Here is a 25,843-nt window from a genome sequence, read left to right on the forward strand (position 1 = left end):
ACTGACATTCCACAACTGGGACATCAATATTGAGGGTTATGACTTAATTCTGAAAAGGACAGGCAATGGAAGAGAATGTGCATATAGCAGGAAGGGACAGAGATTCACTCCAAGTGTGACAGTGAAGAACGGGTGGGGAAGTGGGAGAACCACTGTGGTTGTCTTTTTATACACCAAAACATGCAGAGAAGGGAGACAAAGCTTTCAGAGAAAAAGGAAATAAAAGCATCCAAAGAGCATGAACTAACAATAATAAAGGCCCCTGCATAGATAACATAGCAATGTGAAGGCTGTCCAAAAGGTTGCACTGAGGCCATCTTTCTATTTCAGACAGCTGAAAAAATAAGATAGAGGCTTGTCAATTTGGAATTTGGGTTCTAAGAAATGAGAAAACAACTGATGCTAGAATGTAAAAGGTAGAAAGTGCCTTTAGAGGAAGTGACCATGTTATTGGGTTTATCATGCTAAGAAAATAACAGAACAGCAAAGAACAATTTTTTTTTAGATAAACAGTCTGTGTGTCTGTGTGTGTGCCGTCTGTTTATATGTTTGTATGTAAATGGTTTTTTATACAATGTATAATGTATGTTAATGGGTTTAAATCTTTGTAAACTGCCCAGAGAGCTTCAGCTCTATTGGGCAGTATAGAAATGTAATAACTGGATGAAAATGAATGAAGAACATGCTTGTTGAAGAGTTGATTTTGACAAGCGTGTTGAGCAAAGGTTCATAGAAAGCAGTTGAAGCTGACTGGCAATATTCTTTGTAAGAGATCATAGAGGAAACACAGTGCATACACAATGTATTTCCACAACAGGAAGGCAGATGCAAGATAAGCATTAGGAAAGAGACATCTTAATTGCAAGAACAATGCAACAATAAAATAAACAGTAACACATTATTGATCACTGTAATGAAAGCAAGAAAGGGTCAGAATGTCCTGTTTTAGGACAAGGGTAGACTAGGTGATCCACTCATTTTACAACTTTGAGGAAAGATTCAGCTTGATCCTCCCCAAGTCCTTTTTGTGCTCAATTCTGCAGTTTCTCCCTGTCTGCAGGGAGCCTCTCTCTGAGCTTTGATGGCACTTACCGTTTGGTTCCCAACATGGATCCCCCACGGCCTAGCCAGCCTGCCACATCATGCCAGCCCACCTCTCGGATCTATGAGAGGAAATATTTAATTAGGTTCATCCTGATTTGTTCAGTCATCCCCAACTGAAATACATCACGATACCAGATCTTCCAGCAAGCCTTGGAATTGGGATTGAAACCAACAGCATTTTGTAAGGGAAGATCACATTGGTATTTTGTTGCCTGAGAGCCCGTTAGTTCCAATTTCCCCACCACCACCCTTCTATTCCTCAGTGTGACAGTTTACAGCATAAACAAAACACAGAGTTCTAAATGAACCTTGTCTTGTAGATGTCCTAGTTGCAAAAAACCAGGAATGTAACTAGTGGTCCACCAGGAGAAAGGACCTCCAGCCCTTCAGTCAGAGACAGACTTACTTGTCCTTTGCTCAAGCCTTCAAAGCCATCATTCACCACGTACATTGTGTGACCCTGGCAAATCCCAACGCGTACAGCTGACCGGACTGCTGCATTCATTCCTGCTGCTGGGGCTCCCACATTTAGAACAGCAATGCTGAAATTGCTCTGCCAGAAGGAAAAAGGAGAGTATGCAGTCTACAGAGAACTTCAACGAGCCACTGTGGTACTGACTTGACACTCTCAGGGATGTGAATGACGCCCTTAAGACAGATATGGGTACCCTTTTCTGTCAAGGGCCACATCCCCTCATGGGTAATCTGTTGTGGGCCCAGGCTGAGAGCCCAAAGTGGGTGAGTCACACCTTTTCTCTTACTGCTGTTCCTTTTTCTCTGTCTCCTTCTGCCATCCCGTTTTCTTTTCCCTCCCACCTAGCGGGATCTGCCAAGGAAGGGACAGATTGCCAGAGATCTGACCTGATAACAAGCTGAGCAGTTTTGAAATTAGGCTGAAGGCTGCGTGAAATTAAGCCGACGGCTGCAGGTTACCCACCACTGCTTTAAGAGATACTTGTGCTAAGGAGAAAGCGATGTCTGAGAGGGATCTAAAATACAACTCGGTGAGGCAGTTCACACAACACATTAATCCACACTCAGTGGTTGGGTGTGTGTTGTTTTGAACTGTGGGTTGTTTGCTGAACCATGGGTTATCATGTTGTCTGAACGCAGCCAGGGTGGTTGTTAACCATACAGTGTAGCTTATTTTTCTCAACATGTTACCTCAAGAACCTATGGTTTGTTGTTGGGTTGTTCAGGGTGGTTAACAAGCCACACTGCATGGTTGACAAGCCACTCTGGCTGCACGTAGACAACACAATAATCCACCCTGCGGAAAATGTGCTGCATTCAGAGAACAGGCTAAGTGACAATTCAACAAACAACCCATGGTTCAAAATAACCCACACTCAGCCACTGAGTGTGCGTTAGCATGTTGTGTGAACAGCCCCAGTATCTTGCCCTGCAATACTTTACTTCAGTGTTTTGAGGAGTTCAGGCAACACAGAAAGCAGCCAAGGTTAGCTCGGAGGGCGGGGCAGTGTTGGGCTCCTTCTGCCCCTTTCCTACAAAACCATCTCAAGGGAATGATAAAGGGAAGACCACCATACCCACATTCCAGCTGCAGTTCATCAGATCTCTGCTGAATAGCAGAGGGTAAAGTACTTCCATGGCTGCTATCTTTCCGAGTATTTCAGAGTCGCATATAGCAGCTACTTCAGATCTTGCTTCCAATATGTCTTCTCCATCCATCTCCCTGCACCTCTATGCGGACTACTAAGGGAGTGAGGCATGGCAATGTTGACTATGCCCTTGGGACAAGCACACGTTAGGGCTCCTGGAATTTCCTGCAGGAACCATGGGATTGCATCAAGGGATGGCAGAGAATTCCGCCACAGATCTCGGGGAGGCCGAATGCCAGTGCATTCGGCCCCCGAAACCTGTGACGGAATGGCCTGCCCCCCCGCGGATTCCCCCGGGGCGAGACTTACCTGGGGCGGATCTTCCAGGCGGTGGCGGCTGTGGTGGCGGCGGCTGATCTTCCGACCGGCTGCCGCTGCCACCATTTGAAGTTTTTTTGTTTTTTTTTTTACACAGACGTGATAGGCTACATAATTTTTTACGTAGCCTAAAATGTCTGGGTAAAAAAAAAAAAAAGGCGTACGCAAATGGTGGCGGCTATGGCCCCTGCCATTTGCGTTCCTTATTTTTGGCCGTCTTAATCTACGTAAATAATTACGTAGACTAAGACAGCAAAAATAAGGGGAACACATATAGCGCTCGCTACGCTATTTGTGTTCCCCTTATTTTTGCCGTCATAGTCTACGTAAATATTTACGTAGATTAAGACAGCCAAAAAGAAGGAACGCAAATGGCGGCGGCCATAGCCGCCGCCATTTGCGTACGCGGGTTTTTGTTTTGTTTTACCCAGAGCCCTCCGAGGCCGGAAATCCGGCTGCGGACGACTCTGACCTGGCTGGGCCTGGCCGGCTGCCCCGCGGAGCTGCCGCGGAGCACAGCCGGCCGTGGAGGATTCCGGGGGGGGGGGAGGAACGGAGCGCCTCCCCCCCGTCCAGGATTCCAGGGGGAGGGATGGAACGCCTCCCCCCCACCAGCATAATCCGCGAAAGGTAAGTGGTTTTCGTACATCCCTAATTGCATCTGCACTCCTTTGTCTGCCCCTTGAGCAGAACAGGCCAAGAACCTTTTCCACTAGAGATGGCAGATCTTCCCTAGTCTGTAAGGACACATCCAATCTCTATTTAGAAAGGCTGGGCATGTGAACAACTGGTCTGAGGATGTGAGAGTCTGCAAATGGCCTGGGGAGATGTCTAAGAAATAGCCATAGAGAGCTTCGGCTATTGGGTGGTATAGAAATGAAAATAAATTCTTTCATGAGCATGCTAAGAATCCTCTATAGGATGCACCACGTGGGTTCTAGCAGACACTACACTATGATTCCGTGCAAGAAGGAAGTCACCACATGCACCTGCCTGGGCCTGAACATATAATGCAAGTGCAGTTTACAAAACAAGCACTCAGAGGCCCCCATTTCCCCCTTCCTCACCTTTTCTTGTGCTGGCTTCTGGTGTGCAAGTAGCTTGTAAATGTTCCAGTTGTTTTCAAAGCTCCTGTAAAACAAGCTCGCAATTATATATTAGTCGTCTTTCTACCTAAGCATCTCATATTCACTGCCAAAATCTAGTCTCCAAGTTAACAACCTGGTTCGCACATAATGAGAAGCCACCGTGGGGGCACCGTAGCTTGTTGTTACGTGTGAACCTGGCAAGGGTGGGTTCTTGGGGTTTTGACAAGCCAAAACAGTGCAACCCTAAAACAGTGCATGGATTCTGGGTGGCTTGTCAAGCCCCCAACAACTCACCCTCCCCAGGTTCGCATGTAATCACCGTCCCCAGGCTCGCATCTACGGTGCGCCTCAGCTCGAATATTCAAAATGGTGGCTGCTGCGAGAAGCCCTGTGGGGAAATTCCCCCATGGTGGCTTCTCATTACGTGTGAACCCACCCAGTCTCTGTTTTCCTCTCCACCCACGTCACTTACTTTTGGGCTCAAGAATGTTCCTAAAATGTGGAACATGACACCATGATAAGATTTCCTATCAGAGGACATACCGTCAGTCAAACGCAGTGTGTGTGTATGTATGCGTGTGCAGAATCCCTATTTTAGCTTTTGCCTGAAAGCCAGAAGAGCTGACTTATGAAAAACTTCAATTTACTTCAGTTAAGGTGAGTAAATTCTCTACTGTGCATCTTAGGGAATTGGCAGACCGCTTAAACAATATTGAAATGAAAAATAAGAACAGAAGTATTTGCATTTTCAAAAATGAGGCTTCCACCTCCTTGGCAGTGAGCTCACTTAAAGCAAAGAGAAGCAAGTATTGCTTTATTTCACTGCAATTGGTTGTCACTCAGTCATTTCCTCAATAAGTTACACCCATGTTTAAAAATAGGCCGATAAATCATCCATGCTCACATCTTTGGAACTCCCTCCCCAGGGAGATATGTACAGCCTCATCATGTCGCCTTATTGGTGACAGGAACACCGTTAACTTGTAGTTCTTTCCTTCAAGGATTTCCTTAAGGGTGATATGACTGGAAATAGAAGGAATTATTTGACTAGTAATCCACTGCTGAGGCTTTGAGTGCTGCTCCAAAATAACACTACTGACACACAAGATGAACATATTAATAGGAACCCAAATATTTAAAGAAGTATGAAAAAAATCTTTAGGAACTAAAAACCCTAAGGGGAAGAAAAAACCTCCAAACACTCCAATGAACCTGCTTAACCTGTTCAATAGCCTGCTCAGTGGCCACAAAATGTGGACTGGCTAGCGGTGGTGATGGTGTAGGGGGATGGAATGGAGTGGCTGGAATCCTGACCAGCAACATTCTGCAATGTTTTATTGCAGGTCCTGCTTTTATAATGTTTCTTTTTCCTTTTTAGTAGCTGTAAACAATATATGGTTATGGAGAGGCATTGCCTCTGTCTTTGAATGTGTGCCTAAGATACTCCCCCCCCCACGCCCCCCAAGCAGGAGCAAAACAGGTTTAAACCAGAAAGAAACAGAGTGCTCACAAACTGGAGCATTTGTGAGATTTCTTCTACGCTATTGGGCTAGAAATCAATGAAGAAACAAGGTTAGCCAAAATTGCTATTCTGTATTGTTTACATTGTTAGTTTCAAGTGCTGCTTTTGGCCTTCAAAGCCATAAATGGTTTATCCAAAGGACTGCCTCCACCTGTATGAGCCTGACGGAGCATTGAGATTAGCATCAGAGGCTCTACTCTCTGGCCCACCAGCAAGAGCCATTAGACTGGCAGGTACAAAGGACAGGGTTTTCTCAGGGGTGACCCCACACCTTTGGAAATCCCTCCCCTAGGAGACACATATGGCCTCATCACTGCTGGCTTAAAAAACAACAACCACACTCTGAAGACACATTTATTCCAGTCTGCATTTAGTACTTAAAAATCATCAGCTGCTGTGTGTGCATATGTGTAATTTGTACATTTACATTTTTGTAATATTGCACGCCATCTTGTGAGGGCAGTGTGCCCTGAAAGGTAGGCAAAACATTCTAGTAAATAAATAATCAGACATGTAAAGGCATCCATGTTTCTAGTCATGCCTCAGTTAGGTGGGTGAGGAGTGGCCAGGCACAAGAGATGGGCATGGTGGGTGTAGCTAGAAAGGAGAAGGAAGGATTGATCGCCACCATCTTGATACATTTAGCTCACATCAAACAGGCTGGGCATCAGAAAGTGAAAGCAGAATACAGGCCCACCAACATCCAGAGACTTCCTCTGGCTGTGGATGATGCCTATTGAAAAAAAAATGCTGAATACTCACATGTCAGAGTGTTCCAGTGAGCAGAAAAAATGGGCAGATAGCTTCTACGCTCTAAAGCGCATTAATTCTTTGATTTCAAAGGTCTGTGGCACATGTAGAAGCCTTTTGCCTTTATAACTTTTTTTTTTTTACATGCTGAAGAATTTATAATGCAAACAGAGGACAGAAATATAATTTCATCTCAGATCCCAGAGAGATCTCTCACCTTCCTCTGAGCTGGATTGCTTCCTCAAACCTTTTCTCATCCATTGCTTTCTGGACATCTTTGGTCTATAGACATAAAGAATCACAGTGTGGGTCTTAACAGAGAGAAACTATGACATAAATCTAATACAACCAAGCACAGAGCGAGAATCATTCACGTTCTATATTCAAGTTCAGCCCAGAGACAGTCAGAACACAGTGACATTTCAGAGAGAGAGACAGAGAGCGAGCAAGAGAGAGAGAGAGAGAGAGGGAGAACCAACAACAGAAAAGGGAGAGGGGAAGAGCCCATGGACCCCTTCTCTTTGTACCACTGCCATCAGAGGTGCATTTGATGGGGACATGAGAGAGGGTCTTGTGGGTTTCCCATGGGCAGCTGGTTGGCCACTGTGTGAACAGAACGCTGGACTGGATGGACCCTTGGTTTGACCTGGCACAGCTTCTCTTATGTTCTTATGTTAAGTATACCATGCTTTTGGGAGAAGATAGCCACTGAAGTAAACAGTGTTCTTATGTTCTTATGTCTTCCCCGTGGCTGCTTCTAGGCTCTGAAATTCCCTTCTGAGGGAGGCTATTTTGGCTCTCTCACTGTTGTTCTTCTGCCAGTAAGCAAAAACATTTTTATTCAGGCAGGCCTTTGGCATATAAGCTGGCCTGCTGCTGCAGGGGTTTTTAATTGGCTAGGAGCTATCTATTTATTTTATTGTTATGGTTTTAATTATGCTTTTAATTTGCTTTTATCCTATGTTTTAATTAAGGTTTTGTTTTAATTTGGGTTTTACGGTTAGCCACCTTGAGTGCCATGCCTTGGTATAAAATAAAATAAATCACAAGAACCTCTGGAAAAGATTACTGTCTTTCACATTCCTTTCAGTGAAGGCCAGGCTGAGCTAAGGAAGGGAGGCACCCACCTTCCCAGCTGACACAGCCTGTCCCTCCATTGGTGTCACGCTCCAGCTATGTACGGCTCATCACTAAGCCGGGAAAGGAATGATTCAAAGGCTCTGGCCCTTCTGTTCTCAAAAATCCCAAACCCAACACCCAGACGCAGCACAATGTAGGACCAACTATACAAAGATGAGGAAGATGTGTATAATTTTTTGCATAGTTGATTTGGGAGGTTTTGTTTTTTTAAAAATGGATTCAATTTGATTTTGTCAAGAATGAAAAGAAAATGGTTGGAACTCATGGGGGCAAAAGAATTCATCTGAAGAGATAAAAAGAGGGAGGCACGGAGAGGCTGGCACCTGTGCTCATTAAATCACAACTCTTGACCCCGGGAATTCCTACCCAACCTCTGTTTTTCTAGCAAAAGCTAACAACATGTTTCCAAGCTTCTTTGTGCAACTTTTTTTTTTTTAAATGAAAGCTGAGATTATGGATATTTCATCTCAAATGCCATATTCCTTCTACAGCTTAAGAATGGCCACACACACTTCCAGAGAAGCTAGGATATGCCTAGTTAATTGTTGACTGGCATCATCATGCATCAACTGCCAGCCTGCCCACCTCCCCACTTATACAGAAAGTAGAGGCTTTATTCCAGGGGTGGGGAACCTCTGTCAGCTAATTCAGTTCCAGAGAAGCTCTGAGGGGCTGCATTCCAGTGGTGGGTGGGGCTGAAGGCAAAAGGGGCAGGGCTCAAAAACACCAGCGTATTTCAATGTACAACCCTTACCGCCAGTGACTAAGCCGCAGGAGAGGCATTTCAGCCAGTGCTGTGCCGAAAATTTCTCCCACAGTATTTTTGACCATTGTCATTCAATTTGACAGAATGAATTGCTTTCGAAAATAAATTGAAAAGAGAAGAAATTTTGGGCACTGCGTGCACAGAATGCTGGACTAGATGGACCCTTGCTCTGATCCAGCATGGCTCTTCTTATGCTCTTAGGATCCTGGCTTTCACTGTACAATCATCTCTCTGCACCTGCGTTAGAGACAAGCTGTCTCCACAATTAGCCCTCAGAAATTTAACATTTGGAAGATCCTGCGGAAGGTGCGGAACCCTAAAGAATGACACCTGGAGCTGAATTAACATTTCTCATGAGATAATTTTCTCAGAAAAGTCCAGAGATGTTTCTTTTCTTAATTCCTAGAAATAAAAAGCCACTTTGCAGAATTTCTGCAAAGTTCTTCCCCGGTTTGGGTGAGTTTCACCCCCCCCCCCGCCCACAACCCAGTGCCCTGGAATGATGCTAGGTATGGGGTACCGTGGACAATGCAAAATGGGGGCCAGGCCATCAACATAGTTGCTACTGTTGCCACTTGTAATGGCAGCGCAACCCCCCCCCCAAAAAAAAATCCTTAGGAAAAAAGAAAGAAGCTGTGCTACAACCCTTGCCAGTGGCAAGTCCTTCCTGTGAAAAATTGTCAGAGAATTTCTCCTCCCGTTGGAGAAATTCGGTGAAATTGTCCCCCCCACCCACAATTTCTCTGCCCACAAATAGGGTGGAAAATTTCAAGAGGTCGTTTGCACACAATTCTAATTTCAACCTTTAAAAATGGGGGGAAAATTGTGCAAAAGCTGGGAAACCACCAAATGTTTGGCAGTCAGTGAAACAGGTGTGGGCCATATCTGGGGAGCCCCGGAGGGTCAGATTAAGACCCCCAGATGTACCAGATTTGGCCCAACAGCCTGAAGTTCAACAACCTTGCCTTTAACCCCCAGATAAAACAAAGCCACAACTCTCTACCCAGAGTACATTTGGCTACGGCGGTCTTGTGAAATACTCACCACTTGCACACATTCCATTAGGGGCAGGCGCACCGACTGGTTCCCAGAAAGACTCACCACACAGGCTGGTGTGTCTGGCGTTGCTTCCAATAACGCCATCACAGCTTCCATGCCCATTTTGCTGCTCTGCAAGACACATGGTGCATTTTCTGTGAAGGTACTCGTTCACTGTTAGCATTTGCCAAGCTGGGAGAGCTGCCATCATACGGCTCATGGCCATGGGCAAAAGGAAACATATAAGAAGATGGAAAGATACACAGAACTTGGTCATTAAGCCACAAGTTGTGTAGCACGGCAGGCCTTTGGGGGACAGATAATCTTGCCTCACCAAGTGCTTCAGCTTCTCAAAAATGGTATGTATTGCTGGAAACCATTAAGACAGAATGCTGGAGAGATCATGAAGCTAATGGGAACCTGCAGGCTGCACTCCGCTACCTCCATGGCAACAAACGGCTGACAGAATCTGCATACTCCAATACTGCAAAGGGCAATCCACAAGAAGCAAGACTTTGGGAAGAAGTGCTAATGGGAAAAGGTCTGCCTTGGAGATGCAGCCAGGACAGAGGCCTGCAGCAACCGGGGTATGGGTTGGGGTGCTGGGAAGAACCAGCCCTCAAAGTTCCTCCACAGGCAAACACAGCCCCTCCAGACACACACACACACGCACACACAGGGAGGAGCACAGGGGATTGGGGCACACAGCTGCTCCTTCTTCCCCAATTAAGTTTTGCAGCATTGTCTGACAGCTGCTCACAGCAGCTGTTTCCCCAGACCATTTTCTCCCTTGCTAACACACCCTGCCCTCTGCTGTGTTGGCAGATATCGTTTAATATGCCCAAAGAACCACCCCTTGAAAAGGAAAAGGGAGACATGACCAGATGGCTATGCAGCTCAGCCAGGTTGCCAGTCTAATCAAAAAAGGGAAATTAGTCTTGCCTGTCAGTTCCCATGGCCAGGGTGGAGCCGGCCGGCCAAGATTCCGGGGAGAGGCGCAGAGTGCTTCCCCCCCGGCAAGGATTCCGGGGGGAGGGACGGAGCGCCTCCCCCCCCCCCAGTGGAGCCAGGTAAGCGGGGTTTCGTACACTGCTACCCTGAACAACCCCACAACAAACCATGGGTTCTCAAGGTGGCTTGTTGGAGAAAGATAAGCCACACTGCAGGAAATGTGCTGCATTCAGACCACACAATAACCCACCATACTACAACAACCCACACTCAGCCACTGAGCATGGGTTATTGTGTTGTGGTAACCCAGTCAATAACTCAAAAGTGAAGACTGCCCCACCTTGGCTCCACTGAAGAAAACTGAGATCCTGGAAAACTAGAAGGTTAATTGAAATGAATCCCATTAAGCAATAGATCAGGGGTTACACACTCTGGAATGAAGCCTGTCCCTCTTACGCATGGCTGGACCTATTGCTCAGACAGATCAATTGTTCCTATGTCAAACGTGGATCCACAAGCACTAGCCTGACAGAAGGTGCAGCAAACTTCTGGATTTCACACCAGAGCCTTCAAAACCAGAACACATCTCCTGCAGCCAAGGTAAGAATGAACAAAGACCATGCAGTGTGTGCACAATGCCCTTGGCCCTAAGTCTGTTACATACTTGCATAACATGTGTCTACACATGAGTTTTAAAAGAGGACATAATACTAGAACCCATGAAGCTGACTGGTGGGACATTCAGGACAGATAAAAGGAAGTTCTTCTTCTTCTTCTTCTTCACACAGTGCATAGTTAAACTATGGAATTTGCTACCACAGGATGTAGTGATGGCCACCAGTTTGGATGACTTTAAAAAGGGGTTGGACAGATTCCTGGAGAAGGCTATCCATGGCTACTACACCCGATGGCTGTGTGCTACCTCCAGAACCAGAGGCAGTGAGCCTATGTACACCAGTTGCTGGGGAACATGGGCGGGAGGGTGCTGTTGCACTCAGGTCCTGCTTGTATGTTTTCCACTGGCAGCTGGTTGGCCACTGTGTGAACAGAATGCTGGACTAGATGGACCCTTGGTCTGATCCAGCAGGGCTCTTCTTATGTTCTTATGACAGCTGTGCATCCAATGTGCAGATGCACACTTGCTATCCAACACACCAGGAATGTTTGCCTTTAGTTATTATTTATAAGAACATAAGAAAAGCCCTCCTGGATCAGTTCAAGGGTCCATCTGGTCCAGCATTCTGTTCACACAGTAGCCAACCAGCTGCTTGTCAAGTAGGACATGAGCACAACAGCACCCTTCCGCCCATGTTTCCCAGCAACTGGTATACAGAGGCATAGTGCCTCTGGTAATGGAGGTAGCGTATAGCCATCAGGACTAGTAGCCATTGATAGCCTTATCCTTATCCTCCATTAATTTGTCTAATCTCCTTTTAAACTGGGGGCCATCACTACATCTTGTGGAAGTGAACTGCATAGTTTAGCTACGCTCTGGGTGAAGAAGTCCTTCCTTTTACCTGTCCTGAATCTCCCACCAATCAGCTTCATGGGATGACCCTGGGATTCTAGTATTATGAGAGAGGGAGAAAAACGTCTTTCTATCCACCTTCTCCACACCATGCATAATTTTGTACAACTCTGTCAAAGCTCCCCTTAGTCACTTTTTTTCTGAGTGAAACAATCCCAGACATTGTAACCTTTCCTCACAGGGAAGCTGCTCCCACCCCTCGATCATTTACACAGAGGGGCACAATGCAGGAACACAGTGGACTGTTGCTTTCTGCATGTCAGCAGGAATTGTGTGTTCAGTCTGTGAGGTCCCTGTTTTTCAAGGTACTCAGCTCTGACCCACCTTTCCACAGGAAGTGACCTGAACAAGCAGGAAGCTGGCATTTGGGCCTTGAAAGGTCCACACATTTAGCTCTTAAAAAGGTAATATTTACCAGGACACGGTCAAATGCTGAGGGTGTCCCTCCACGCTGCACATGGCCAAGAACAGTCACACGAGTGTCAAAGCCAAGACGCTTAACAACCAGCTGATCAGAAAGTGGGGAAAGAAGGGAAAATATATTTATTTCAACATTCATTTATTTCGACATATTTGTTATATCGCCTTCCTCCAAGGAGCCCAAGGCTGCTTACATGGTCCTCTTCCTCTCCATTTGTCCTCAAAACAACCCTGGGAGGTAAGCTAGGCTGAGTCAGTGACTGGCCCAAAGTCACCCAGTGAAGGCTTTGTGGTACAGTGGGGACTAGAACTCAGATCTCCCCAGTTCTAGTCCAACACTCCTCATTGGCTCTCATAGTTTTTATACATCCGTGCGCCCCATCTGATTTCCTTTCCCATGGTAATCTGGTGAGGGGCTATAGGTCAGAAGTGTTTACAAGGATATATGCGCTAAAGCTGACAATATCCACTTCAAATTTCTCTCAGTCGATCCAAAGACTGATGAAATCCAGGAAACCCAAATGGCCATGGCCAAGTTCACAGGAAATCTTTGTATTGAGAATATTCTCAGAATCTGGAAAAGCCTGCAGTGACCCTTTTCTCCCTAAGATTTGTGTGACCGATGTTATTTTCTTTGTTCGGATCTACCCAGTTAAATTAGTCACTTACATCCTTTACATAGTTAGAGGTGATAGGCTTTCCATTCCCGTCAATGGCACCTTCAGCGATGATAATAATATTCAGTCGGGATCCTCTGCTCCGCGCCTGTCCAAATAAAAATATGGAAGCCAATGACTGATGCATCAGGCAAAGGCAACAGGCTACACTGACTAGGGCTCTCTCATAATCCTAACATTAACACCCTGGGCTTGACCTCCTGGACTTTCCCCCCACCGTCCTCAAAGAGCTTGTAGTCACTGCATGCTAAGAAAGACAGAGAAAGGGATTCCGAAACACATCTGGATGGTCCAATATCCTTTACAACAGCACTCCTCAACTCTGTGAGGCTTTATCTTGCCCTTCTTTCCATGGCTCCGTTGGCAAGCTTTAGTTACCCAGCACCATCTGCATTTATGTGCAGCAGAAGATACACAAAGGAAGGTTTTCAAGAAAAGCAACACATCAGCAGCACAGAAGGGTCTGGAAAGTTGTTTTGAGGTGGTGTACTATACATTAATAGACCGAAGTCTTGATCCTGCTAAGCCAGTCTCCCTCAACCTGGTGCCCTCCAGATGTGTTCGACTGCAACTCCCACCATTCCCAGCCAACAAGGCCATAAGGAATAATGGAAGGTGCAACCCAACATATCTGGAGGGCACCAGGTTGGGGAAGGCTGTGCTAAGCTATCTAGAGCAGGGGTGCTGAACCTCTTTCAGGACAAGGGCTGAGTTCCATTTCAGAGCAGCTCTTGGGGGCCACATTCCAGTGGTGCACAGAGCCAAAGGCAAAAGGGACAAGGCCAAAATACCAACATATTGTAACCTGAAGCTCCGACTGCCAGTAACTAAGCTTTAGGAGAGGTATTTCAACGTTTTAGAATAGGAGAAAACTGCAGAAAGACCAGGAAATCACCAAACATTCAGTGGTTGGGGGGAAGTGGGTGGGGCCATAAGAAGGTGGAGTGGCTATCTGGGGAACCCTCTTATGGCCAGATTTGTCCCCCAGGCCTGAGGTTCTGCCTCCGTGATCTAGAGAAATAGGGTCCCATTAACTGCGATGGGGCTATTAGCCAGACATTTCACTGCAAAAGTGAATGAAGCTGAACTATCCCACTCTTTTTTACTCGCCACACCCAGAGCAAGATTGTGTGGCTGAGAAACAGACACACCACCACCACTCACCTCCCCAAGCCTCTTGCACATAAAATCCTCCCAGCCAGCCTCAGGAGGTGACTCGGGGATGAAAAGCCAGTCAGCTCCAGAAGCCAACGCTGAAACCAATGCAAGGTATCTGGATAGTGAGAAGAAGAGAGTCAGCTTGTGAATGGCAGACGGTGTCAACCAAGGTGAACAAAATGGCCCTGAGGATCCAAAATAATTCAGGACTCCCTAAATTTGGGGTGGGAGCAGTCCATACTACATGCACCTCTCTTCAGGTTTAATCCACTAACTGGAGAACTGGAAACCCCCAATCCTACCTTGATTTAACAAATAACCATGACATTTTGTTTTTATTTTGAAATAAGGTTAACAAAATAAAGGCAACAAAAAGAAGAGGAAGAGTGGGTATAATAACTCACAATCACTAAAGAAACAAAGGAATTCAGTAATTATAAATCTAAGTAGGAGCTCAATTTCTAATGAAAGTAAAAATATAAGTTCTACAACATATTTGTGATAGAACAAATAACAACAACGTTCTTTTCTTACCCACAGTGTCTGCCCATCACCTCCAGCACAAACGTTCTCTGGTGACTGCAAGGCAAAATGAGAGCACGGGCTTATCCAGAGGTTCCTTCAATGCATGCCCAAACTGCATCTTCCCATTAGCACAATACTCTCACTCACATGCACATGCGCACGTTAACTGGACAGGGGGAGCAGACAATATTAATGTTGGGCACAGAAGCCCACAAAGGGGCTCCTCAGCTTGCTGATGGTGAGCACATTTTTTTGAAGAAGGATGGGGGAATCTCCCAGGCCTCATGCTGACTTTGGAAAGGGCCAGAAAACAGTAAGGCATCTCCAGACTTGGGAGAAGACACCTCACTGGCTTCTGAGCAAGGCTCAGCATGACCAGAACAAGCTCCTGCCGTCATGCTGGACCTTGCAGGCATTCAGCATGATGTCACCATCAAGACCCCACCTTCTCCCTTAGGGGAAGGGTCAAAGTCAGCAGCAAGCCCAAATTAAAGCTAATTACCAAGGCAAGCTAAAATGTATGGGGCCTCGGTTGGAAAATAAGCTGTACCGGATGTTGTAGAAAAGGCTGCTGCCCCTCTCCTCTGAAAACGTGTAGGGTTGTGCACTTAAGCCCAGGAGAAAGGGAGTGCACAACTACTGGAAGAGAAGTGGGAGACTGCAGTGGCTTCTTGGCTCTGAATATTTATGGAGCCACGTGGCCAAGAAAGGCAACATGGGCCTTGCTTCTGACCACCTTGTGAGAAAAAATTTACAATATGAGGGCTGCAGTGCAGGAGCTGAAAAGTGAGACAGTACTCGTCTAACAAAGTGTGTGTGTGTATTAAAAAAACGCCTAAGCGAAAACAGAGCTGCCTTGGATGAAGATATTTGTAACAAATGGATTACTTTTATAGTGCAAAAAAAGAAAAGAATCAATTATCCGGAAAGGCTCTAATAGAAATCAGGCCCAGAGAAGCAGTTTAATCAGAACTATCCATAACTAGGAAAAATGCTGCTGCAGGGCAAGAAGCAATTGCAGGTTATATAGCTGTTGAGCTAGTTCAAGGCATGATGCAAGCACGCTTGTGGAAATAAAGCTGGGAAAGAACAGGCCTGAGAAATCATGCACTCACCTCTGGGCAGTAGTGGTGATTGCATCAATCACCTCCATGATACGGTGCAGGGCAGAGTCAGTGCCAATGGTCATGTCTGTGCCACAGAAGTCGTTGTCAATGGATCCCACCAAGCCCACAATGTTTAAATGACAGTACATCTGAGACACCTCCTCAGTGATCTTCCCTGAGAAAGGCAGAGAATTAGCAGATAACTATAAATGAAATCACATCTGAACAGCCTATTTGCAAAGACATTTAGAGAGCAAGAGAACGCGAATTGGAAGTGATTCATTGTCAAATGTGGCTCAAGTGTTTTCTTTTTAAAAGTGGGACTGTAAATAAGGTTCTGACCTTATTGTATCTTCAATTTGATTTGCAATGGCATCCTGATAAATTGTACACCACGTTGTTCTTGGTCAATGATACTAGCTTGATTGCAGAACCATTTTTTTAAACTCAAGTAAAAAAATTATTTAAAAGGATTAGGGTGGAGACTTAGGTCCTACATACTGTTAGCACTGAGTTCATGCAGCTTGAAAGCTTTCCAAACACAAACACAATTGGCCTCAGAGGCCTTGGCCCCTCTGCGTATGTTTCTGTCGAACTCAAGGTTACTTTTTCTGCTCATTTGATCTTCACTTTTGTTGTTATGGCTATTGTGGTATGAAAGAGGAAGCAAGTGTGCAGCTGAACTTAAGAGGTGTACTACAAGATTCAAAGCCCTTAATAGTGAGGAACTTTTACCGAAGGTTGAACTTGGAAGGACAATGGAGACAGGGAGAGGAGGTGGAAAGTTGAGGAAATTAAACGGGGAATGAAATAACATGCATAGGAAACAGTTTCAAATCAAGTTTTTATTGACATGTTTTTTCCAAGCACTTAAAGATCAATTATTGTACCTAGAAAAATATAATACTTCTTCCCGACAGCGTAGTCATTTGCTGCTGTTGCTGCCATGTGAAATGTGGTTGCAAGAGTCAAAGGCGCCTACCGGACTTTGCTTGCAACATCAGTAAGAGACAACTGACTCCCAGGATTCAATAATCTTGCTCGCCCCCTTGGTGAGAGGGCAGCCAGGCTCAAGATGAATGTATATTTATATTATGCACAGTAGTGTATATTTAAGGCTTTTAATCTTTGTAAACTGCCCAGAGAGCTTTGGCTATTGGGTGGTATAGAAATGTAATAGATGAAATGAATGAAACCCAAATCTGGAGCAACAGGCAAAGGCAAGCCAATGTGCCTCTCGCTCCCCATTTCAGCTCTGAGCTGAGGACAGGCCTGTAGCCAGCCTAAAAGTGTGTGTGTGGGGGGGGGGCTGCTAAAAAAAAGTAGCAGGGCAGTTCAACTGGTTCGCAGGCCTTTTAAAGAGAAAATTATAAATTTCATTTTTAATTACTGGCTTGTTAAAAAAAATCGGGGGGCGAGAAAATGTAGCCCCCCCCCTCTCCTCCGGCTACAGGGTTGGCTGGAGATGGGAGGCAGAGGCACCTGGGCTTCTCTTTGCACCTGCCAGCTGCTCTGAGTTCAAAGTGCCTGTTGGGCACAGAAGCAGAGCAAGCCGATGTACCTCCAAGCTCCAACATGAAGCTGGAGACAGGAGGCAGAGCTGCACAGGCTTCTGGGGACAGTGGCTTGTTTCCCCTTGCACCTGCCCCAGCTCCAAGCTTAGAGCTGGAAAAGGGAGCAAACTTTCCCCTGAACTCACGCTGCCTTTGATTGTAGCACAGGGTCATCCTTCCCCATGGGGGAAGTGGGGTCCTGGCAACAAACTTTTTGTTAGCCAGTAACGCCAGCCATGGTTTATGGACGCTTGTTGACTCCACAGTCCCCTGCCGCTATGTACTTTTGCATATAACCCTTTTGTTTTAGGTGGTGGGGAGAAGAAGAAAATGGAAGGTTGGGTGCTCCCCTGCTGTACAATCTTTGCATGGAAATGCCCAGCTTGCCAGATTTTAAAGTGATAAACCGCAGCAATGCCATCTCCATAGCAATACAGGGAACATTTTTTAAAAATGTTTTCTGTTTTGTGAACTTTTTAAAAACAAGTGTTTTATTACTTTTGAGGCAGTGTATTTCTTATTGACAGACAGACAGACAGACAGCTCCTGTGCAGGGCTCTACAACTAGCAAGAATTGCGTGGGGGTGGGGCAGTTAATTGGGGATGACTGGCAAACTGGGTATCACCCATCCAACATGTGCAGTTAGAATATCCTACGATAATCACTGAAAAGTCACTCAGAAGAACATAGGTACAATGGGTAAAAATGTGCTTGTACCAGACTTTTAAAGGCGCCCAGCTTTCTGTAGAAATCTGTGCATATCCTGCCATGAATAAAATAGTTACATGAAGAAATGAAATACCAGCCATAAAGAAATACCTACAATTGGGACCTGCAACAAAACATTGAAGCGTATCCTCACCTCCTAACAGAAGTGCCCTGGATCCGGAGGAATCTAGCAAGACAGTCATGCCCTCCTTCAGGAAACCAGAAGTTCTTTGGGATTCAAGGAGGCCATTTCACTCTTCCATCCCAAACCCTTTATATTTCCATTTTTCTTTTCTAACTGACACTCAATGTTCTGTAGCTAGTCCTCAATGAGCTGTTTTTTGGGGAGCGGGTTATCCTCATAGGGTGTGTGTGTGTGTGTGTATACACACACACACGCGCACGCACACACACACTTTGGCTTCCGCCCTCACACCTCCCCCCCCGCAAGCCTCATGGTTCCCCCAAACCTCCTGATACCTCCCTCAAGTTCTTATAAGGCCCTGTTTTGGCTCCAAACCGTCAGAACTCACCACCCAAGTTCACTACTAGAGGGAGTGATAACATCCAAGGCTGGTGTTGGGAGTTGTCTGAGTCAGGCCCCAGGCTGGCACTGGGATTAGGATATGAGGGCAAGGTTCACACTTACCTTCTTTGACCAGTTCCTCCAAAAGACCACCCCACTCTGTGCGGAAGATATTCGCGCCAGTCAGGCTGCCATCCCCACCGATGACACACAGGTTGGTGATGCCATGCTGTACCAGGTTGTAGGCTGCCTGGAGGCGGCCCCCCCGTGTGGTGAATGCTTTGCAGCGGGCACTGCCAATGATGGTGCCGCCCTACCGACAAAGAAGCCAAACGAGAAAGGAAGCTCAGCCTCAAACCACAGATTAAGAGTCTGCAGACAGACAGATCCGCGGATGAGCCCAGAGGTCAACAGCAGAGGACTGGTCTTTGAAGAGCTGGCAGCCCCAATGGGAGATCAACATGGGCACAAGTGGGAGGGTGCACTTGCACTCATGTCCTGCTTGTGGGCTTCCCACAGGCAGCTGGCTGACTGCTGTGTGAACAGAATGCTGGACTAGATGGACCCTGGGCCTGATCCTGCACAGCTCTTTTTATGTTCTTAATAAAAAATGGCTTTGTAGCACAATTCAAGCAGGTTTGAAATGCTGTATCCTCTAACTACATTAGGCATGTGCCACGCAGGCTCAGGAAGAGTGCAGGATTGTTATTTCTATCCTGCTGTACCAGCAGCTATGGAGAGAAGTGAGACTGGCCCAAGACATAGGATTATTTTGATGCACCAATGTACAACAGGACTGCTTGGGAGAGTTGCTGAAATGTCCAGGAAGGAAGTCTCTTTCACCATCAAGCTGTGCTGCCAGATCTGTGTCTTCAGCAGCCTGGCTATTGCAGAATTTATACAGCATTTTACTGATACATGCAACTCTGAATATGGCATATGCTAAGGAGGTATATGCCATAGAACAGCTGGCCTCACTACCAGGCCAATTCTCCTTTTGAAAGGGTCTTCTTTGGACAATGAAACTAGGGGAACACAGGTCTTCCATAGCTGCAGCCCAGCGAAGTTTAACCCATTCTGAGTGTACCAAGGCATCTCTCAGTACACTCAAAATCACACCCATCTCTTGATCCTATGTAAACGGAGCTGCTGCTCAGCTGATTCCACTGCCTTGAGCCTCACAGTTTTTGAACGCTGCTGTGACGGAGGAAATGATCCTCCCTCCTCACCCCTCACCTCCCTGCAATGGAGACGGGTGACAGCTATGGGATTAGCACAGCAAACCTACATCCTTCTAGCTAAAACTTTGGACTATTACCAGTAAGTGTCACTTTGGAGAAAGAAAGTAAGAGGGAACAAGATACATAAAGATGACAGTTGCAAGTTGCTGGTGCTACTAGTAATTCAAAGAGCAATGTGCCAAGAAGGCCGGGGACTGGGAGATCATGCTGTTAGCACAGTTAGCTTCTCACTTGGAGTATTCTCACAACCAGTTAAGGAGATCCAAGAGCAGCCAGGAAACTGGCAGAGCTGCTATGCTTGTCTTCCTCTTTCAGAGCAAGGTTCTAGGACGGGCAGGTGAGAGAAAACACTGCATACAACATGCCAGCCTTGCTTAAGCTTATGTTCATCAGAAACGGTGGTTGTTGTCAACAACAGCAGCAGGCAGACAAGAAAGGGCGAAAGGCAAGAGGGGGCAATCCTGCAGAGGCATGCAACACCAGACTGTTACCTGAAGGAAAGGAGACACACCGGTCAAATTGGGAAAGGCTCTAAGAAGAAGGGGAAAAACAACACAAACACTCTTGTGAGTGGGCTGAAAGAGTCTGGTTCAGACAAGTTCCTGACACACGGATCCACCTGGGAAGCAATTCCAGCTCAATGCTGTGAGAGCCACAGCACTGCCCTAGACTGACCAGTTATGCCCAGATGAACAGAGAACAGCTGGATTAGACCCAGGCCGCAGCAGAGTTTCTGAGATGTCCAGAAACCAGGCCTCAGCATGGACATTGTAAGCCAGGATGAAGGAAATAAAAGTGAGTACACAGAGTCAAGAACAAGGAATTGTTGACTCTCTTCCAACACATTCTTAGTGATATTTTGAATACCGCAACTAAAGAAGGCTACGTCACCTCAATATACTGGGAAAATGCACCTTATCCTCACAAAGATACACAACACAAGAAGCCACAGCTATTCAGGGGTTCACTGCAATATGTACTTATATTGCATACGTACTTTTAAGCTATAAGGCCCTGTTCTCATCAGATATTTTGTGTTTGGGTATAGATAGCAAAGTACAAAATACACACATATCTTGTAAGAGAGGGTACACATGTGTATGAACTATGGCTTTTATCCATGCAAGACCTGCCTTTCCCAGGTAGTATGTGCAAGCAGTGCAATGCTGCAGTTTATTTATTTATTTAATTACATTTCTATACTGCCCAACAGCTAAAGCTCTCTGAGTGGTTCACAAAAATTAAAACCCTAAAATACAACAGGCTAAAACATAATATAAAACCTTAACAGTATAAAACAGAATAAACCCAGAGTAAAAAACACCAGCAGGGAAAAATCTAAAAACACAATGACATATTTAAAAACAAAACTGAAGGGCTGAAAAGCTTACAAAAATAAAACGGGCTTCACCTGGTGCCGAAAAGACCATGCTGACCTTGTTCACACTTAAAGACCAACCATGGATTCTAGGTTGTTTGCTGTAATGTCTGAAGCAAGCATTCTGGGTTGTTGAGGGACAAACAACCCAGAGTTTTAACCCCATGGTTTGTTGTTGAGTTAAAACTCTGGGTTGTTTCTCCCTCAACAACTCAGAGTACTCGGCTTGGACACTGGACACTGCAGCAAACAATCCAGGAACCGGGAATTCCCGGGTTGTTTGTTAAACCAGATGCACAGCAGAAGCAGCGAGTGGGTGGGAGGCCATGCGCTCGCTAGCACACGGCCCCAACCAACTATGGGCTAAACAACCCATGGGTTGTTGTTACGTGCGAACCAGGTCATAGTAGGGTCCAGGCAAGCCTCTTTGGGGAGTGTACATGTAGGTCTTTCATAGCTGACATTAGGAGTGTGTATTTTGTACTCACCAGAAAGTACAAGTGCTTTCTACTCATGCAAAGGGATGCTTAGGTCTTTATCAAAATATCTGAAAAGAAGTGGCTCTCAAGGTCCCCTTCCCCACCAGGCTACCATCAGTGTGGCTGGCATCAATAAAAGCTAATAAAAGAGTCATCCCACAATGCTCAGTAAGGGCACCAGGCTCTCCCATTCCTCAGGTTATGTGATGGACCAGAAATCTAGGATTGCGTCACTCAGACAATTACACTGTTTCATGTTACCTGGGGTGGGGAAGAGACAGCTGCCATTAACTTGCACTGTTTATACACCTATGCCAGTTTGGTGGGTGGGGTCTGATCTAAAAACTGACAAAGCCCTGCAGATCATATTTGTAATAAAACACTCTTTCTTGAATCTGAAGAGGGAAAAAGGTCAATTTAGCAATATCTTGAGAACAAACAAACCAAACTTACAAATTGCATGGCACAGCTATTTTCAAAGGGTGCCATCTCAAATTATTGCATATCTCTTGGGCTTGCATGACAGGGTTGGTCAAGAATATAATAATGATTCCATCCACTTAAAATAATTTGCTCTTGTTGTGCGGGAAGTCAAAAGCCACTACCTGACCTTTTGTGAAATAGGGCAGAAAGGAGAAATCGTAAAGACAAAGAGAAAGAGGCAAGTTAAACATGCCAGGGAGTCAGATGAAATCCGAAGGGTCTCTCTGGGAGGTTATCAGTCACTGTTACTGCATACAGACAAGGAGAAGGGAACTATTACTTATGCTCAGGAGATTTAGATTGGGGCATGCATCAGGGATGAAAGAAATTTAAAGCAACTGATTAGGAGATCTTTTTGATGACTTCTTTCTCCTATCTCAACTCTTCTTTGTGATTCCCCTAAGAAAGTGATCCCTGGGAACCTGCTGCAAAGATTATGCTAAGTGACTTGCTCTGGGAGGGGCCTTGCCTCGTCTCACAACTGGGGCCATATCAGGGAGAAAGGCTGGGAAAGGACCTCTGCCTGAGACCCTGAAGAACTTCTGCTAGCCAGGACAGACATTAGTGGATGACACTGATCTGATTCAATGGCTGTGTTCACGCATAATGCTAAGCCAGGCATGCTAGCTTAATAAACAACAATGTGAATGAGCAGATTGCTGGTGCATGCAGCCTGTTTGCTGCTACCTTTGTGCAAGTGGGTAAACCAACCAGAAAGGGGATAGTTTTGTGTTATGTCTGAACTCAAACGAAGGACTGCAAACCAGCTTTAAACCAGTGTTTGTTGTTGGCTTACGAATCCTGACTTGTTTGGGTGTAACAAACCATAATTCCTGGATTCAGATGCAATATAAAGGTATCTCCTTCTTGGTTTGTTTACGTGCTCATGTGAAGGGAGAAGTGAATGAACTGTGTGCACCAGCATGCTGCTCATTCACATTGTGGTTTATTAAGCTGAGATTCCTGGCTTAGCGTTACATGCAAACACAGCCAATGTAGGGCAGCTCTTGACATCTTACTATCTAGGATTCCTCTAGAACTCCATTTAGGAGCAGATGTACCAAAGCTCCCCTCTGCTTCCTCTGAAGTGGCAGCAAGCATAGCCTCCATCTCCAGTTTAACCAGGTACCCAGACTAGTACAGGACTTTGTTTAAATTGAACAAGTGATTTCTAGTGCTCATGAACATATTACATTTGCTGTTCTGTAATCTAATTTCCTGTGCCATAGCTACATTTACTGCTCTGAATTCACACACCGGGTAGGCTCTTGCTCTATTTCCTCCCCTCTAATATGGAGTGTTCTAAGAGGATGATTGCCTTCTAGTCTATCCAGTCAAGAGTTTGGGAGCAGCACCGCTGTCAATAAAGGAAGGTATGGGAGTTGAAACAGGCCATAACTAGCGATCAGAGCACTGACTAGAGCTTTTGAAATAATGTGAAGGCTATATTGATACTTCACTGCTGCCCTTCTGCAGCATGTACACCTATCCCCCAAAAATGGGACCATGAGAGGCAATGGTTATTTCTCACTAACATCCGTAAACGTATCACCCAAACTCAGAAATGTATATCTAACCCAATAAATGAGCTAGGTCAGAGTTCTGCACTCTAGAAGTCATATGGAGCCACAGATAGGCCTGAGACAGAAAATGTCGTGAGGCCTGTCTACTTGCACAGCAGGGAGTCAGGAAAAGTAATCATCCAAGCCTTACCAACTGAATGATGTTGGATACGCTCAGCCAGTTTGCCTGCTTGATATTCTCTCCTCCTTCCACCAGTCCCTCATAACCCTGAAAAGAGGAAAGACAGAAATGTGAAGGCACTGCTGCATCAGGAAAGCTTGCGCCATGTTCCATTAAAATTAATATGCTGCATAGGGAGTGGCATTTTGTAAAACTATATACAAAATGTTCTTCCCTGCCCCTTAAAAGCTACTATGTACAATAGTGCTATGAGAAGCAGAACACAGAACAGGACAACTACCCATCAGCTCCTACCTGCATCCTCCCCAGTTGCTTCTCCACAAGATCACCACTACACAAAGGCAAACAATTAAATGGGAAGCTCTCAGATATAAAAACAACAAAGCATTAGAAAAACTTAACAACATGCATTACAAAGACAGACATTCAATACATTGTAACATTTCTATAATACAGCATTTCATCTTAATTGTTGAAAGCAAGGGGTTTTACAATACCAAAACTGGATTTCTTGGGAGGCTTGCTGAACTATGAGAAGCTCCTGAGTCCGTTATATATATATAACTGTTTCAGTTATATAGTTTCAGTTAAACTATATAACTGAAACAGCTCAGCAAATAGGCAACCTGTTAGCAGGGGTGGGGGACCTGTGCCCCTCCAGATGTCGTTAGGCTAGAACTCCCATTATCCTTGCCCATTGGGCATGCTGGCTGAGGCTGATGAGAGTCTGAGTCCAACAACATCTCAAGGGCCATCCAAGTTTAGCTGAACCTGAACAGTTTGGTCTTTGACTCTCAAAATTGTGGCAGAGGACTGTAATGATCAGAGCAGTATTTATTGTGGAATTACAGACAGACGTTATCACAAGCATGAAGATGTTTTGCCCGTTTAACTCAGCATTGCCATTCCTTAAACTTTCCTATGAAGATTGTACTAATGGAGTTCTGGTTTGACAGATTTATCAGAGTTAACTGTTGAACTACTGCAGACATATTATAAGGTACTGAGCATCTGTTGTTTGTAAAACATGTTGTTAAGTTCTGATCCTATAATTACTTTTGTATGTCAAAAAACTTGTTCAATTGTCTGTTTTTGTGGAGTGATGATCTTAGATGATATTTAGTTCTAATTTGATCATCATGCCACCCCCACCCCCTTTTTAGTTGCCCCACATTCCTGGACGCGGACTGCCAAGAGTACCATACTCTGTGCTCGTCTTGCGATCCAAGTGATCGTTGGCAGTGATCACATTTTCCAGTGCTTTATTACTGCCCAAAATGTTTCCTTTTCATTAAGTTCATTAGTAACAATGAATGGATGCCAACTGCAAGTACAATATTAGGCAAGCTTTGCTGTTTCAAAGTTGTATGAATGTTTTGCAGGTGATTACCCCCAGCAAGTATGAGAGGGAATATATAATGTGTCATTGAAATACATATATGTCTCAGAGTGAAATGGAATCAGAGGTAGCCCAAAACTGAAGGTACCCCAAACGTTAGTAGAAGAGAGCAGAACTCTGTGGAAACAGATGAGTGGCTGTCGGCATATCATGCAGTTCTTTGAGTTGCTAAAATTTATTAGTGCCGCTTTCTTCAACGTGGTGCCCTCTAAAAGTATTTCACTACAATCCCCAGCCACCCATACTGATTGGGAGATGTTGGGAATTGTAGTTCCACACATGTGGAAAACACCAGGCTGGAGAAGGCAGAATTAGTGCTTCAAGTTTTCTGAGCCTTTGTTTTTTTGATTAAGTTTAATAATGTAAGGCAAGTACATGCTATTGCCTTTCAATTTTTACAAGTATTTCAATCGAAATTCCTACATAATATAACATTTAAATTAGATTAAGTGGCTCCAATTTTCCTACTCAAATATTTCAGGTCAAATATCTGTGGTGTTCTGGTACAAAAAATTAACACAGGGTACTTGTTTTTAGCTTTGCTGTTTATTTTACTTGTATTTAGTGAACATGCTAAATTAGGTCACTCTCTAGGGCATCAGAAAACCTTCTGATGCAAACTGAAAAATTTCTGAGGCAAATGGCCTTATACAAATTA

The 25,843-nt window shown here is 45.2% G+C and overlaps 1 protein-coding gene across 6 annotated transcripts in view; it reads right to left on the reverse strand.

The window, feature by feature from the left end:
* Positions 1–25,843, reverse strand: part of PFKL (phosphofructokinase, liver type) — a 52,039-nt gene that overhangs the window by 13,567 nt on the left and 12,629 nt on the right. For all 6 annotated transcript variants that reach the window (XR_014789561.1, XR_014789560.1, XR_014789559.1 and 3 more), the window contains 12 exons: positions 23,796–23,873; positions 18,625–18,814; positions 15,723–15,888; positions 14,617–14,661; positions 14,089–14,197; positions 12,917–13,012; positions 12,243–12,335; positions 9,355–9,480; positions 6,622–6,686; positions 4,112–4,175; positions 1,511–1,657; positions 1,093–1,163 (listed from right to left, as the gene is read on the reverse strand). Coding sequence is in view for 3 of the 6 variants with exons in the window: in XM_084846901.1 (XP_084703027.1) it covers positions 1,093–1,163; positions 1,511–1,657; positions 4,112–4,175; positions 6,622–6,686; positions 9,355–9,480; positions 12,243–12,335; positions 12,917–13,012; positions 14,089–14,197; positions 14,617–14,661; positions 15,723–15,888; positions 18,625–18,814; positions 23,796–23,873 (1,250 nt within the window). In the remaining 3 variants the exon portion in view is untranslated. The remainder of the gene's footprint in view (positions 1–1,092; positions 1,164–1,510; positions 1,658–4,111; positions 4,176–6,621; positions 6,687–9,354; positions 9,481–12,242; positions 12,336–12,916; positions 13,013–14,088; positions 14,198–14,616; positions 14,662–15,722; positions 15,889–18,624; positions 18,815–23,795; positions 23,874–25,843) is intronic.

The sequence above is a fragment of the Heloderma suspectum genome, chromosome 3 (assembly GCF_057233095.1).
Source record: "Heloderma suspectum isolate Gila_16-S chromosome 3, 16-S_ref, whole genome shotgun sequence".
NCBI classification, from domain to species: Eukaryota; Metazoa; Chordata; class Lepidosauria; order Squamata; family Helodermatidae; genus Heloderma; species Heloderma suspectum.